The following is a 16,726-nucleotide window of genomic DNA, read 5'->3' as shown; positions in this document are numbered from 1 at the left end:
GACTTCTTGCTGTCTGCTTATAAGCTGCCATAGCACTTCGGTGTAGACTTGACACTATATATGATCCTCGTCCTGCACTGGTATCCGGGATCATTGCTTTTCCTGAGGCGAAAAAAATTTCAATGATTTAAAGAACATGAAAATTGGAACTTGGAATGTTACGACATTAAAAAATGACTATCGTATCGACATTTTGACTGACGAATTCAGACGATTCGAACTAGATCTATTAGGAGTTTCAGAAACTCATATCCCAGGGGTAGGAAGCATGAAATTAGGTGATATAAAATTTGTTTACTCAGGCAGGAAGGATGGGTTACATAGACAGGGAGTAGGGCTCATGATGAATAAGGAAGCTGCTAAGTCTTGTTTAGGCTGGGAAGGTATTAATAATAGAATACTAATTGCTCATTTTATGACTAGTAAGTTCAAGGTATCAGTTATAGTAGTATACGCCCCTGTAGAACCGACTGATGGAGATAGTAGTGACTCCGATGAATCTTATTTACAGTTACAGGAGCAAATAGACAAGGTCCCAGGTAGAAATATGCTTTTATTGCTGGGAGATTTTAACGCCCAGGTTGGTAGAAATAAGGATAGATGGTATACCAGATTAGGTAATTTTTGTGTAGGAAAAGAAATCAGTAATGGATACAGACTTTTTCAATTTTGTATGTATAACAATCTAGTTATAACCAATACGGTGTTTGGTCATAAAATGGCTCATAAACTAACATGGTATTCACGTGAGGGTAAGACAGCAAACCTTATTGATTGTGTTATAGTAAATCGAAGACTGGCAGGATCAATACAAGATACTAGGGTATATAGGAGTGCTGTTATTTATGTTAAAAGTAAAGATCACCATCTAGTAGTGTCAAGGGTTAATTTAAAGCTGAAATATCGGAAGGGTAACTACCTCCCGGGAAGTTATGATTTTAGTAGACTCCAGGATGAGAATTTGAGAGAAACTTTCCAGGAACAGTTGAATACTAAACTTGATAGTTTAAAATTTGATAATTTGGAAGATGGTTGGAATAATTTTAGAAAAATAATTTGTGAAGTTGCTGAAGGTGTATTAGGGAAGAAAGCTAGATCTGCAGCTAAGAATATTAGTTAAAAAGCTTTAAGTTTAATAGAAAGGAGAAAGGACTTGTACAAGAATGATCTGAGTTATAGATCACATGAAAACAAAATAACATTAAAGAAAGTGGAGAAAGCATTGTCAGGAGGGGTGAAGTGGGGGCCAGGGAGACAATTGACGAGGAGTTAGAAGATGCAGCTAGACGGCATAATAGTAAAAGATTGTACTGTCAAGTTAACAAATTGAGAGGGAGGAGTCAATCAGGACTTGTCCCAGCTAAAGATAGGAATGTGGTGGAAATTAGCGATAAGACAAAAGCTAAAGCGAGATGGGCCGAACATTTTGAGAATTTGCTTAACCGAGATAGAGTTGCAGGAAAAAATATAGAGGAAAATGAAAAAGTTTGTGATACCTTGGATGTGAAGGAAGATTTGTTTTGTGAGGAGGAATTAGAAACATTACTAATAGGATTAAAGAATAATAAGTCTACAGGTGCTGATAGGGTAGTAAATGAGTTTATTAAATATGGTGGCTCTTAGGTTATATATAAGTTATTTTATATTATTAAAATTATTTTTGAAAAAGGGGAAGTACCTAATGATTTTATGAAAACCTTAATTAATACACTTTATAAGAAATGTGATAATAGTGAGTGTGGTATTAGTCTGGTCTCTTTAGGTCGCACATTGCTTAGTAATATGATACTATTTAGACTGAGAGATGCCGTAGACAAAGTTTTAAGAGAAGAACAGTGCGGTTTTAGAAAAGGTAGAGGATGTGTCGACCAAATTTTCACTCTTAGGCTAATCATTGAGAATTGCCTGAGTTTTTAAATACCTTTGGTCCTCAGTCTTATAGATTATGAGCAAGCATTCGATTCTGTTGATAGAAGAGCTTTAGTAAAGATTTTATCCATGTATGATATACCAGACAAATACATTAAAGTGATTAGTGCTATGTACGAGAATAACACTGCTGCGGTTAAGGTAGGAAATGAGGTTAGCAGCTGGTTTTGTATTAAATCAGGAGTTGAGCTAGGATTTGTTCAATCCCCCTTTATATGGACTATTTTGACGGACTTTGATTTAAGGAGGAAAAGAAAGGCAATGGGAGACTACGGAATCAAATGGGGAGGAAAAAGTCTCCTGGACTTAGATTATGCTGATGATTTAAGCATCCTACATGAAAGTGTGAGCAAAATGAATGAAGTTTTAGAGGTTTTGTGAGTTCAGGGTGCTAGTATTGGTTTGAAAATTAATGTTAGGAAGACCAAGTCACTAAGGCTTGTAATAAGTGAATATGAAAAGGTGACGTTTGTTAATGAAAAGATTGATCAGGTTGGGAGATTCACTTACCTTGGTAGTATTATTAGTAAAGATGGTGAGAGCAGTGAAGATGTTAAAAATATACTAGCCAAGGCTCAGGGTGTTTTTTCACAGTTAAAAAAAGTCTAGAAGAATAGGAAGATAGGTCTGCAAACCAAGATTAGAATATTAGAAGCTACAGTGATGACAGTGGTCAAATATGACTCTGAAGCATGGACGATCCGAAAAGCGAATGAAGCTTTGCTAGATGTTTTCCAGAGACATTGCTTAAGGAGTGCTCCGGGTTCCCGGCTGACGGAACTTATTTCAAACAACAGGCTATACGAAAAATATGGTTCAATTTCGCTTTCTAGGTCTATAATGAAATAAAGGTTGAGGTGGTTAGGGCATGTTGTGCGGATGAAGGATGACACATTGCCAAAGATTGTTCTTTTCGGCCAACCATATAGGGCTAAACGGAAAGTAGGTCGTCCTCGTCTGGGGTGGGAGGACTTCATAAAGAATGATTTAAAGGAAATAGGAACTTCGTGGGCGGGTGCAAAAAGGGAGGCTTTGAATAGATTGGGATGGAGGAGCGTGCGTAGCTGTGTCGGCCTCAGGCGGCTTGGTGCTGCGATGAGTTGTTAGTAGTAGTATATATATATATATATATATATATATATATATATATATATATATATATATATATATATATATTATGTTTAAGAGGTAATTACTTGGCAAAAAAAAAAAAAAAAAAAAAAAAAAAAAAAAAAAAAAAAAAAACGTCGTCCCAATCCAGCAATTGAGACAAATGTGCACTTGAACGAGGCTTTTACCTTACCCATCTATCCAATTACCTAGGATCAAACAGTATACCCGAACCGTCAACCAAATAGAAATGTCCAAATCCATGCAAAGTCGTCATCAATAAATGTAAGTCGTTGTAAATTTACCAGCAAAAGCACCTTAAATCTAGCAAAATATTTCCAAGTAGAACCTTCCATTTAGGGCTCATCAGAAGAAAAACCACCTGCCTTAACGGGTTTCGAGGCTTTACATTCTTTACCCGGCGCGGTGGAGCCTCTATATATATATATATATATATATATATATATATATATATATATATATATATATATATATATATATATATATATATATATATATATATATATATATATATATATATTAAATATATTTTAAATATATTTTTACCCATCTATCCAATTACCTAGGACCAAACAGTATACCCGAACCGTCAACCAAATAGAAATGTCCAAATCCATGCAAAGTTGTCATCAATAAATGTAAGTCGTTGTAAATTTACCAGCAAAAGCACCTTAAATCTAGCAAAATATTTCCAAGTGGAACCTTCCATTTAGGGCTCATCAGAAGAAAAACCACCTGCCTTAACGGGTTTCGAGGCTTTACATTCTTTACCCGGCACGGTGGAGCCTCTATATATATATATATATATATATATATATATATATATATATATATATATATATATATATATATATATATATATATATATATATATATATATATATATATATATATATATATATATATATATATATATATATATATATATATATATATATATTAAATATATTTTAATCGACCATTGCGCGTTCATTTATTGTTGTTGTTTTTTCAGCTTTAATATCCTACGAGTCGTGGTATCGGATCCAAGTAGGACATGAGGATTCGACAAGCTTCAAAAAGTTTATAAATACTGCGACAAAAATATACAAGTCAAACAATAGCCAAAGACGTCGTCTTGCAAGCGTACCTGATACTATTACGGTCATTCAAAAGCCTGGGTTTGAAGTTATTCCCGACATTTTGGGAGTTGTAAGTTTTGTTTTTCGCTTTACAGAGTTTATAAAATGTTTCATATCGTATATGGTATGCATGTATGTCTTTTCATCCCCTGATTTGGCATTTTTTGCATTTCAGCAGGTAGACACGTAGAGGAAGTTTGAAACTCCCTCTCCCAGAAATAAGCTCATATGAATATCCCTGTCTACAATTGTTTTAACCAAATCCATATATCTGGTGTGCGCAAACTGACTAATTGTGGCATCATATGAATTTTTTATCCCATCAAAAATTATTAAACTCGTAAAAAGAGAACAAAAACCCTTTTTTTACTTATTTAACTTTACTTAATCCTCCTGGCGAGATGGCGTTGAGAGTGTCGTCAGCCTTCTCCTAATGGGGCGGTCTGCAGCTAGGGCCTCTGCATCAGACAGTAAAATTCCAGCTTGGTCCAGGAAAATCCCGAGACTCTTACTCCACCGGAACTTGGGTCTTCCTCTTGGACGCTTCCAGCCACTACTGGTTGGTTCAAAGTCGTAAAGAATCATAGCCAGAGTGTCCGCTGGCAATCGCAAAAGATGTCCAAACCAATGAAGTGTCCGCTCGGCAACCAGGTGTGACAAAGGTGACTGGGAAGTTATAGTTCGTAGGCGGTCTTTGCTGACAAAATCTGTCATCGGATTCACTCGAGTGTGCGAAGCCACTGAGATTGAAGAGTGCTGAGACGGCGCGGGACAGCTGCAGTTGCAGGCCAAGATTGAGCTCCGTATAGCAGGATCGACTAGACTGACCCTCCAAGGATCTTCATTTTGGGGGCTCGTTTGATCATTGGCTTCTTCCAAACATGGCTCAGTCCATGGCTCAGTCACCTAGGCCGCACGGACAGCACCTTCATGGTCGATGCAGCTATCCGATGATATGATATAAACAAGTTAACCAAGAAGTGTCGGCGTCAGACTTTGGCTGCACTACCATGACACTCGTCTTCTTCCAGTTAAAAAATATTCCAGTCCGGGCCTATTCCCCCCTCTCCCCCCACACACCACCCCCGGCGCGTTTGACCTGACCGGCGAGAAATATTTTAAATAAATAAAAGATAGGTTTTAATATTTGTTTATACCGATTTAAAAATTAAGGAAAAGTGTATCAAGGAGGTCTCTAAGTTAGTGTGTGTTTTGAGCGAACGCTAAAAGAGTGACCTTAGAACAGTGTATTAAAAATGAGTTTTCTGAAACAAATTGATTTTTGTCAAACAGTTCGTATTAACGAACTTTAACCAAGGAGCGACTCGGCTCAAAAGCAACCAAAACTCTAAAGAAAGGAATTTTGATAACAATAATACATCAAAACAATTGGCCTTTCTAAATTGACAGACTCCAGATATGCAAGATTCATTAAGTTTAACGTTACCCATCAAAAGCTACTACGAGCCTGATATGATATTCCTGATTTTTGAAGATTTTGTCTCAAAACAGTCAAGAGATTAAGATGAAAATCACACAATCAGATTCAGCATATGGGAGAACTCTACAATAGAGGTTTCACGCTCCTGCTTGTAAAAACGTGGAGTTTCGTGTTTTTGCCAGAAGTAAGATGACGGATGCGTGTTTGTTTCTTTCTTTGTCCAGGGCGATATAGAACTGAAGGTGCTAGAAGACTTGGAGAAGGCTAATTCAAACAGAAGTTAAAAGTTCTAGTGCCTTTTCAAGTGATCAAAAAGATTGGAGGGTTACTAGCTTACCTTCTTTGCCTCTTTTTCTTCAAAGACATCCGATAAAAACTGTGAGACAGTAATTTCGTTCAGTATAGTTGAAAACGTCCAATAACTTTGCCTCAAGGTACGACATGACCCCTCACAACCCCTGGGGACAGGGCTCTCAGCTATGGACTTCGCACAGTGTTTGCACGTAGTGCATATGGGAACTTATGGAAGTTTTTCGGGGGGATTTCTGTGGGGATTTTACAGGGAGGAGGGATCTTCAGAGGAGATTTTACATGAAGGGGAATTGTAGTCCCGTCGTTAATTTAAAAACTATCGGAAATTAAAAATAAAAAAAAACAAGTTTTTTGCGGTTGAAAGTAAGGAGCAATATTAAAACTTAAAAACCAATCGAAAGTATTCTGTATAGGGGGGCCGCCTCCGTCTTAATCCCAAGCTCTTTGCCCTAAAGTTTTAGTTTTTTGTTCCTATGCGTTAAGAGTGATTGCTGAAACTCAGGGGCTGTTGATTTGGAAGAAGATGCTTTTTTAAACCACTAAAAAACTTTAGAGTAGTGATTAAGGGATTGAGGTGGGGGCAACCCCCCTCATATGCGGAGTAATTTCTATTCGCCTTAAGCTTTAATGTTGCTTCTTAATTTCGGTCGATAATTTTTTTTTTGTCCGACTCAATAGTTTGATTTGACAAATCTGGTGAAAAATGTTTTATTTTAAGGCAAATAAATTTAAATTATATTTTGAAAAAAAAAATATCATATAAGGCACAGCTACCCTGATTTTAGTTTAAGCAACAACATAAAAATTTAAAGCTCCAAAAATACTAACAACAAATTGAACCATATTTTTTGTTCCGATAAACCACGCAAGTTTACTTTTTAAAATGCTGTCATAAAAATAAGATTATATATTATTTTGTAAACCTCTCTGTTAACTGATGAATTAAAAGCAGATATTTAAATAAATTCATATAAATTTAAAATATATATTTAAATCAATTTAAAAGACTATTGAACCATGTAATAAAAACAGCAATTTAAGGGCACCCAGTACTTATGTTAAACACCCTGTGCTTATGCTTTTGGTTATGCTTATGTGTTTGTGCTTATGCTTTTGGTGTTCTATGCAATTTGTGCTACTCGGTAATTTCATATCGTAGCTGACACTATCTAATTTATAACTACTTTATTATTATGGTAATTTGGGTAACTTTTTGAAGGACTGGCTTTAAAGGTCTTGATAGTTAAAAGTAACCAAAAATATGAACGACATAGGGTTTGTATAGTGATTTGCTCTTTTTAGGGCTCAGACACACGCAAAACCTTTTTGTTTAAATAACTTCCTGTTTGTATCATTCGAATTTTGCTATCGTACCAGTTCTATACTGGCAAAATTAGTACCAGGTTAGGGAGCTCGTCTATCTTCTGTTAAAAAATTTTTCTATTAATGATCGGTTGCCATATAGTGGGACCACCACTATATTCTAATGCCTAAAGTTGGCATACCTAGTAGGTTGCACATGCACATGCGTAGGACTTTATTCCTGGACAAGGGTAGTTCACCAACACTCCAAAAGACCAACAAAAATCGCAAGAAAATCACAAGGAAAAGCTAAAAAAAAATGCAAATTTTGGGGTAAATTTTTTCTAAATCTTCTCCCCCTTCGTGTATCCCTGCCTGGGAAGGGATCAACCCTCGACTATCAGTAGTGAACTATAATGCTTGAAGTTTGTATGTCCAACAGGTTTTACTTATTCATCACTTGACTTTCCTTGGATATTTACAGAAATAATTTTAGCTTTAAAAACTCATCAAAAGACAGTAGAGGGGATCGTCAAACCCCCTCCCCCCCCCAAAAAGGAAATTATTAAGAAAACTAATAGGAAAATCAAAAAATTTTTGTGTGTTAAAAATTTGGAACCCTCGTCCCCTTCTCGTATACATGCCTTGGAAGGGATCGGCCCACTGCCTTCTCTTATATTCTGATGCTTAGAGAGTTTGTAGGCCCAGCAGGTTTTGCTTAGTCCCTGCTTGACATTTCTTGGATGTTTCTAGAAACAATTTTAGCTCTAAAAGGGAAAACCTCAGTGGGGTTTAACTCAGTCCATTCACGTAATCAAATAGTTTAAAAATGCAAGTCCTTTTTGTAAGTTTTTAGTTTACAAGTACCCAGTCTGTATTTAATTTAATTTTTATTTTTCAATAAAGTTGAAATATTACCAGGTCAGCTGATCAACGAGGTAGAAAAAAACCTTACAGTTTGAGTTCAATTCATGAAATTAAAGTTAATTTTAAGCTCAGGGTAAACAATTTTTAATATTTTATTTTAATTATATTTTTTTATTTGGTCAACAGACACTTACGGACGGTGGAATTCTTCCGGCGCGTCGTTGGAAGGGGGGGGGATATACGTAATGAGTAAATTAAAACAGCAAAATTTTATAAAAATTATATGGAATTAATAATTTATTATACCAAAATGATTTTAAATTTAATAAAAATTAATCAATAAAAAAGGGTTTTAATTTTTATAAAGCAGTGAATAAATACAATAAAATAAACAATTAATTAAACAAACACACTCTTAATATTTCAGCCCTACGTCCCTGAGATTTTATGAACGAAAAAAAGGATAAAATTAAAAAAAAAATTTTATTTTTTAAAAATTAAATTAAAAAACATTAAAACATAATAAACACACGAAGAGAAAGAAAAAACAAAAGAAAATAAATATAAATAAATAAATATTAATACACACACACATAAGAATCAAACACAAAACTTTGCGTTTTAAGTCATATTTATTTATTTCTATTTCTTTTGTTTTTTTCTTTCTCTTCGCTGGTTTAGTATGTTTTATTTTGATGTAAGTTAAGTTTTAAAAAAGAACATTTTTTGTTCTATGACAAAATTCTAAGTAAGTAACAAACTCTTTCTTGAAGTTACCTCATGGATTTCTTTTTTTAATTCACTTGTTGAATAAACAAAAAGAAATTTCATTCAAGAAATTATGACAAAATTCTAGTTTCACTTAGAGTGTCGACAAAACATAGAAAGATGACACGCTCACATAGACGAAACAAACAAAGAGACAACACACACACACAGATACGACACAAAAAACGAGATGACAAATTAAATGAGAAGACACACACACACACACACAGTGAAACAAATAAAAGATAGAATAAAAGTAAAAAGACTCGACACACACACACACACACACACACATACAGAGAGACTCCACACAAATAGAGACACCACAGAAAAAGATAAGACACACACACAAAGAGAAGAAACCACAGATAGATAAGACACTCACTAAGACAATACTCAAACAGACAGAAAACACACACACACAGAGCATAAACACCCACAGAGACTACACAATCAAATAGACTAAACACACACACACACACAGAGTCCACTCAAACAGAGAGAGTACCCACACACAGAGACGACAGACACAAAGAGACGAATCACGTGCCTGTCCTTGGCACCTTTCCAAACGAGCGGGGATTCCCCACTGATTCCTACACAGTGCAAAAAAGTGACCAGAAAATTTTGACAAAACAACATTTTACATTAGTTGTCATTTAGCCTATCTGTTTTTTGGGTTTTTAGGGACCAATCAGGAGATATCTGCACAGTCGACATAGCTTTATTTCATTTTTTAATTTTAATTTAGACGAGGTTACGCGCGTAACCTCGTTACGCTTAAATTTATTTATTTATTAAATGTATTAACAGATTTTTTTTTTTTTTTGATAAAAAAAAAAAAAAAGAGACAAATGTTTAAAAAAAAATATTACTTAGTGTTCACTCTTAAAAATCCACCCACGTTGGTCCAATGATGTAGGATAGTTTTTAGCAGGTATCATGGATTTTTCACGATCAGGTATTTTCTTAGGTATCCACTGTGCGAAGAACCTAACCTCGTCTTCAGGACGGTGATAGCCCCCTTCAAATTTAGGACACTTAAACTCTTCTAGATTGAAAAGTGGAATCCTAGGATCACACTTTTGAATTAAAACTTTATCTGTAGGTATATTGCCCTTTACGTAGAGCGCTTCAACTCCGAAAAAGCTGCGAATTTCACTGACTTCCTCCTGGACATTTCTCAGTTCCTGACCAGTATTATTAAGTGGTGTAATCATCACTCTATCATAGAATCCCAGTCTGTTTATATAACGTAATGTAGTACTCCACAAGCTTTTATCATAATCAAACAGATTTTAGTTCACTAGCCAATGATAACAGTCAATTTCTTCGAGATCCATAGACAATAATAAAAAGGCACATTCGAATATAACACCGCAAGATGATTTTTTCAAACTGATAAATTCGGTGTCAAACAGTCCTATCATCTTGGAGTCTATTAATGTAGTTGTTAAGCAGAGAAATACTTCATCAAACTTTTATACCTTCTCTCAAGGTTGAATGGAGTTATTACTATTGAGATGAGTCTTAAAACCATCTGAATTCAGTGCGGGGAGGAGTCATAAAACCCTTGGAAGTCATTGCGAGGGGGGTTATTGAACTCTCGGTAACTGATAAATTCTGTGTCATACTGTCCTATCATCTTGGAAGCTATTAATGTAGTTGTTAAGTAGAAAAATACTTCATCCTCCTAGAATTATTTAAACTGTACGAAATTAGGTTAAAAATGAAGATATTTATGCAGAGTTTCAACTAGCTATGGTGTCTGAAAACCCAAACAGCTAATTAAATATTCTAATTCATGATTTCAGGCACGTAAGGCTCAATAGTAACCGAAACTCTAAAAAAAAAACTTATACCCGTTTATAAATTTTTAAAAATTTCATTGAATTTTATTAAAAAATCCAAAGTTACAGAAACATTAAAAAAAAAAAAAAAAAAAAACCGGTGGCGTACTGAGATTGATTATGAAAAAAAACAATTCATAGGGGGAGGGGTATAATATTTAAAAAAAATTTTAAAAAATAAAATAATCATTATTTTATTTAAAATTTAAAAATATAAAATAAGTTCCTGAGTTGTGAAACACATACTTGGAGAGTAGTAAACCCTTCGTCCTGTCACAGGAAACCCATGTACAATTCAAAGCGAGGTGACGATTTTATACAATGCAAATGGTTTTAGCGCAATAATATCAGTTTAAGGATGACTTGCCAAGCGTGAAATAGCAAATCGTTTTTTTTTTGTTTAAAAGGAATTATTGCATTAGAATGTATCTTGGTTAGAAGTTACAAGGTAAGTTTTTTATAGAAATGCATGATAAACACTCAATAAATATCATTAATTTTTTTAATTAAATAAAATGAAAGATCTTGTAAACAAATTTTAATTTTTAAAAAATATATGCGCAATATAAAATGGTGTATTAATTCTGACAATATGGATAGAAAAAAATTATATCTGTGAGAAAACAGTATGAATTGGCTTATATGCATTAACTCCAGTTATAAACTTGAAATCGGTCAAGCTCAGAAGTCTGACCTGAGACCGGGTCTAAAGTCGTTCATTCTCTTTTAAACTTCCTTCCAGTAGCCATGGAACTAACGCGGGGGTCAGAGGGCTCTGTCACTATAAGTCGGGTGCTCGATGCATGGTCCCGATCGTGTGTAACTTTGCAAGCGAATTTGATAACAGACGCTCTTGTGTACGGTATTAATTAAGTTTAACCATATCTAGCTTTTTCACATAATGTGTATTATTGAACGTATCTTATAACTTTAAAAAAAAAAACAAAAAATTGATACTGTATCACAAATGCAGTTTGTGTTTTTGGAAAATAATTCAGTTTATGTTAGACATCTAAAGTAGCGTAAAAAACATCTTGATTTCAAAATCAGGGGTTTTGATAGTGGGATGGAGGTCCTTTTATAAACTGCTCCTCCCTCCCCCTAGGTCCATGCTTCCGTGACTGTATTTGTAAATTAAAACTTAAAAAGCAGTATTTGATATAATAATTACAAACTAGTTATACTAAGTTATGTTTGAATAAATGTCAGAAAGTTAATCTCATATAAAAAAGTTAATTATTCAAAAGTTTTCTCAGGCCAAACTATATTATATATAGTACCTGGGTGGGTGGGTTGAACGACAAAAATTTAATGACTATATAATTCAACCAAGCGATTCCAGGAAAAATTTTCAAAAAAACATCCCTAAAAAAAACCCACTGATCTTGATAAAAAAATCAAACTTTAATAAAAAGGAAGATTTTTTAAAAATCAATTCATAAAAAGAATAAAGATTTTATTATAATACCAAATTACCGATCGAAATTTAATCACTTTTTCAAAAACATCCCTAAAAGACCACTTATATATATAAAAAACACACCGTAAATGCAGACGGGACTGTAATTATTTTAAAAAACATTCCTATAAAAAAAAAAAAAAGCCACTGATCTTGATAAAAAGTAATAATTTTTAAAAATTAATATAATTTTAACATAGTTAAACACAAATTGTAATTAAATAATTTTTTCATTACATTACGTAAAAGACAATTTTTTTTTTGAAGACTTTCCTTTAATTATTTTAGAAAACGACCCTAAAAAAAAAGGTCAATTATATTTATAAAAATTACTATTTTTTAAAAATTAATAAATTAAAAAATAAAAATTTTATTATAATACCAAATGACAGATATAAAGCTGATAACTTTTTTCAAAAAAAACATATAACAGACCCAATGATATCTAGAAAAAATCACACTTTAAATTTAAAGCTATAATATACTTAGAGGTTTTTTTCAGCTCCTAAAATCAACAGTCTTCTAAGTGAAATTAGTTATAGTGTAAGGAAAGAATTTCTTCCTTAACTAAATGACAATTTATTTTTAATATAATAATGATAATATTTTTTACTCACCAAAAATTGCATATTATTATCAATTTTTCTATGTAATTGATTTTTAAAAAAAATTCCTGTAATCTCTAATATAAACTATTCACAACTGATTTATAATCAAATATGAAACCTGAATATATACAAAAATAATTGCATAACAACGACACAAGACGTGCTGGTTTGGGTTTATCACCAAAAAGACATTGAACATCGAAAGTGCGCCAGTCCCCTTGTAAAATAGTGTGATGACCTGTAGATAGGACTACTAGAAGAACCTGTTTGGTACATAGGAGTCCCAGAAATAGTACCTTGCATTCTACTCATTTGAGGTCTTGTCACTATAGAATATCTGTGGCTCTGTTCAAGCTTTGGTTTCTACTTCCCTACTTCTACAGTGCAAGCAGGGACGTTCGCAGAGGTTGTGAGTGCCTCGAGGCCCGTGGCCAGTTTGTTATACTTTATTTTGCCTCCTTACGTGTTAATTTTTAATTAATTTTTAAAATAAGAAGGTGTTGGGATTTACCCCCCCCCCCTCCAACACTCGTTTAGGCTCACCATAAGTACTTTAGTGATTACAAGGGTTTGTAGAATCAAACGGACGTTAAGTTTTTAATCCGTTAGTTTAAACATAATAAAATAACGATTGATATTCATTTAATTAGTGAGACAATGGCGGACCGGCTGCAGAAGGGGGTAATGATTTTGAACTTAATCAAGTCTTGATATACATAAAATATGTAAATATGCATTTTACATATCCGTTTCAAGCAGTTTAATGGGGATTAACCCCCAAGCCAGAGCCGTTCAAAGGGGAGGGTGGAGCTGCTACCCCGGGCGCTGTGACTGGGGTTGGTGACCGCGGCGGGGGCGGCTACCCACTTTGATTGAATTTGTCAGTTTTATTTGACCTGTTTGCTTATATTTCAGTCGGAAGGGGGGGGGATGTAATCAATTTTTCCCCGAGCACCACCAATCCTAGGAATGGCTCTGCCCAGAGCAGCTATTCTACAACCCCTCCCTTCCTAGAGTAAGTGCAAACAATTCGAGTATTTTACTAAACTATTTTAACTATTTAAGTTCACTTTCACATGTCTTTTACAAATATTGGGACTCAATCTCCCAAAAATAAGTAAAAAGCCGCATGTCGAATTTGGATTTAAATAGCAGCTGTTTTCGGTTTTCAACGGAAATCTAGTCATATCCTACGCCTAATTTAGAACCAACATCTGCCGCTACATAAAAAACCGACGAATCGTAACGTCCCACAGATATGGCGGCATGCCAGAAAGACATAATAAATTATGCTTTTTTCGTAAGTTGATTAGAAAATTATCCAATAGCTTGTTGAATAAACACTGAAAACTAATTGAGGACAGACAGGAGACATATTAAAAGTCGCCAACATTTTGGTTTCTTGAAAATGTGGACATTTATTTCCAGATATGACGACAGTTTTAACACCGTTACAGGTCATTCAAGTTTTCAATATCATTTCAGATCGTCATATATAACTCCCTCTATTAAGTTTTATCGTGTATAATAAAAATATAAAACTTAGTGAAATCAAATCTACTCTGAATAAAATTTCATTATCAAACAAGAGCGTCGCTCTTGAAAAAAAAGTTAAATTACACGTTATCATTCTGAATAGTAAGTTTTTTTTTAAACTCTTTGCTTTGCATAATTTTTAGTTCTTAATTAAAAATAAAAGATAAAAAATGGATGATTTTATTAAATACTAAAATAAGGTGTTACTTGTTTAATTTCGCTTTTTTTTGTCTATTTCTATTGAATAAAATTGTAAACATTGCGGCAATTTCAGCTCCTTGTCATTAATGTTTGAGGCCCTTGTGTAAAAAAGCTATGACAAATTATCAAAATTTAATGAACCCGTTTCCCCTTTAAGCTGTGGACAGTCCTTTTCCCATTTAGAGGCCTCGTGTGACTCCCGGTCTATCAAAACGTTTTAGAAAAAGCCAAATCCTCCAAAAATTGTGCAGAAAACCTCTTTCATCAACATAGAAAATGTTGGTTGACCCCTCCCCCTCATTTAAAACTGAAATGCTTACTCTGAAATAAGCACAAGGCCCCTAGTTAAATACGAAATCAAAAGCAACAGATATTTGAAACAAAGATCCAGAAGGGGGAGGGGGTAGTACTCTCTTCCCGAAATATTACCCCGGCTCGTAAATTGGTCATAAAAGAAAGGTAAACAGACAAATTTCTCCTAAACAACTAAAACAATTTTATCAGAATCGTAACAGGTCTTAAAAATGCAGTCAAAAAAGTCCTGAACCCTACGAACAAAAATTATTTTTGTGACCCCCACCCCTTGAACAAAATATTTTCGTGAAACCCCCCCCCTTGAATAAAGAATCTTTTTGTGACCCCCCCCACCCCCTGAGGAAAAATCCTGCATACCGCCCGGCTAGGACCGACGCGGGACCGGCGGTTCTTTTTTTATAACTTGAATATGACTAATATCTCTTGTTATATAAAGAAGCATTCACGGAAATGTAGGGGGGGGGGGAATATTTTTTATTTTATTTTTTTTTAATATAAAAAAAAAGGTATTTATCAAAATATCGGGGATGATTAATACAATCTATAGAAGGGAGCAACAACTCCCCCTGCCGTCTCCCCCAATTGGCACCCCTTGTTCTGCATGAAAAGTTTTATCCCAGTAGAAAAATGAAGATCTTTATACAGTCTTCCCCTATATATTTTTTTCTGGCTCGGAAATGACACAACTTTACGGTCTGGAACTTTTAATGGAAATGGCCAACTGTTGCTACTTGTAAAAGTAATCAGGACCCAAGTTAAATGAAATACTATCGAAGGGAGGGTACATACAAAAGGTAACCCACATTTCCTTTATGAAGGGTAACCGCGGGTAATTTGTGCTTCCATAATTCTCACGGAGGGAATTTATCACCTTGTATTAGTATTTACTTTAGCCAAAGCAGTGGCGTTAATTGAAGGAAATTCAGAAGGGGTAGAATGCATTTTTCAAAATCTAGGGGGCGATTTTTAATTTCATTCAATTCATCAAAAATAGAAAAAATAACATTTCAATGAAAATAGATCTCCCCCAATCCCAAAAGGTACTGTTCTAGGAGGGGGGGATATTTGTGGGGGGGACAATAGCCCTTCATGCTTCCCCCCCCCCGCTTAAGCCACTGACATAGAGAAGGCAGTCTAAAACTTTTTACATTTTGTGCGACAGAAATATGAACCAATATTTTCACCGTAAAAGCATTTCGCCTTTTAAAATCAATGTATCCTAAATAGTGTTTATAATAAAACAATAAAACCCTTTAATTGTATATTATTGAATTGTATTCTTACATAAGTCTAAATTTTGCACAATTTGCACACATTTTAAACGTTCACTTCATTTTTTCTGTAAAAATTGTGCCACTATAACTATGTAACGTACCGCCAGTTGTCAACACACCACACTTTGATAACCCCAGATAAAGAAACCGGATAATGAGTGTAGGACTGACTGGACATATAATAATCAAGCCCGCACTCAGGAGGGGGAGGGGGCAAGGGCATATCATCGAGGATTTTTCTTCGGGGGGGGGGAATACAAAAAAAAAACTTTAAAAAAAAAAAAAAAAAATTTTATTATTTTAATTTTTTTTAAATTTTTTTTTTTCATAAAAAAATTTACTGGGGAGAGGGGTAAAGACCGGGACTCCCCCCTCTAGATACGGAATTGGGGGAGGGTGTCATTATCCTCAATCCCCTTAAAATAATCATGAATTGTTTGGTCTTTCCACTGAGTTCCATATAATGAAAAACTAAGCAAGAAAAAAGGGTTTTAATTTTTATAAAGCAGTGAATAAATACAATAAAATAAACACTTAATTAAACAAACACACTCTGAATATTTCAGCCCCACGTCCGGGAGCGTTTCTGAACGAAAAAAAGGAGAAAATGAA

The 16,726-nt window shown here is 34.3% G+C and overlaps 1 protein-coding gene across 1 annotated transcript in view; it reads right to left on the bottom strand.

The window, feature by feature from the left end:
- Positions 1-4,565: 4,565 nt before the first annotated feature.
- LOC148938686 (uncharacterized) overlaps positions 4,566-16,726 on the bottom strand; it is a 117,236-nt gene continuing 105,075 nt past the window's right edge. Inside the window, exon 8 of the mRNA XM_089107613.1 lies at positions 4,566-5,087. Within this exon, the coding sequence (XP_088963739.1) occupies positions 4,566-5,087 (522 nt within the window). The remainder of the gene's footprint in view (positions 5,088-16,726) is intronic.

The sequence above is a fragment of the Artemia sp. Qi Xiang Cuo genome, unplaced genomic scaffold (assembly GCF_049724085.1).
Source record: "Artemia sp. Qi Xiang Cuo unplaced genomic scaffold, ASM4972408v1 HiC_scaffold_3025, whole genome shotgun sequence".
NCBI lineage: Eukaryota > Metazoa > Arthropoda > Branchiopoda > Anostraca > Artemiidae > Artemia > Artemia sp. Qi Xiang Cuo.
The sequence above is the reverse complement of the archived record's forward strand: the minus strand, read 5'-3'. Positions and strand labels throughout refer to the sequence as shown.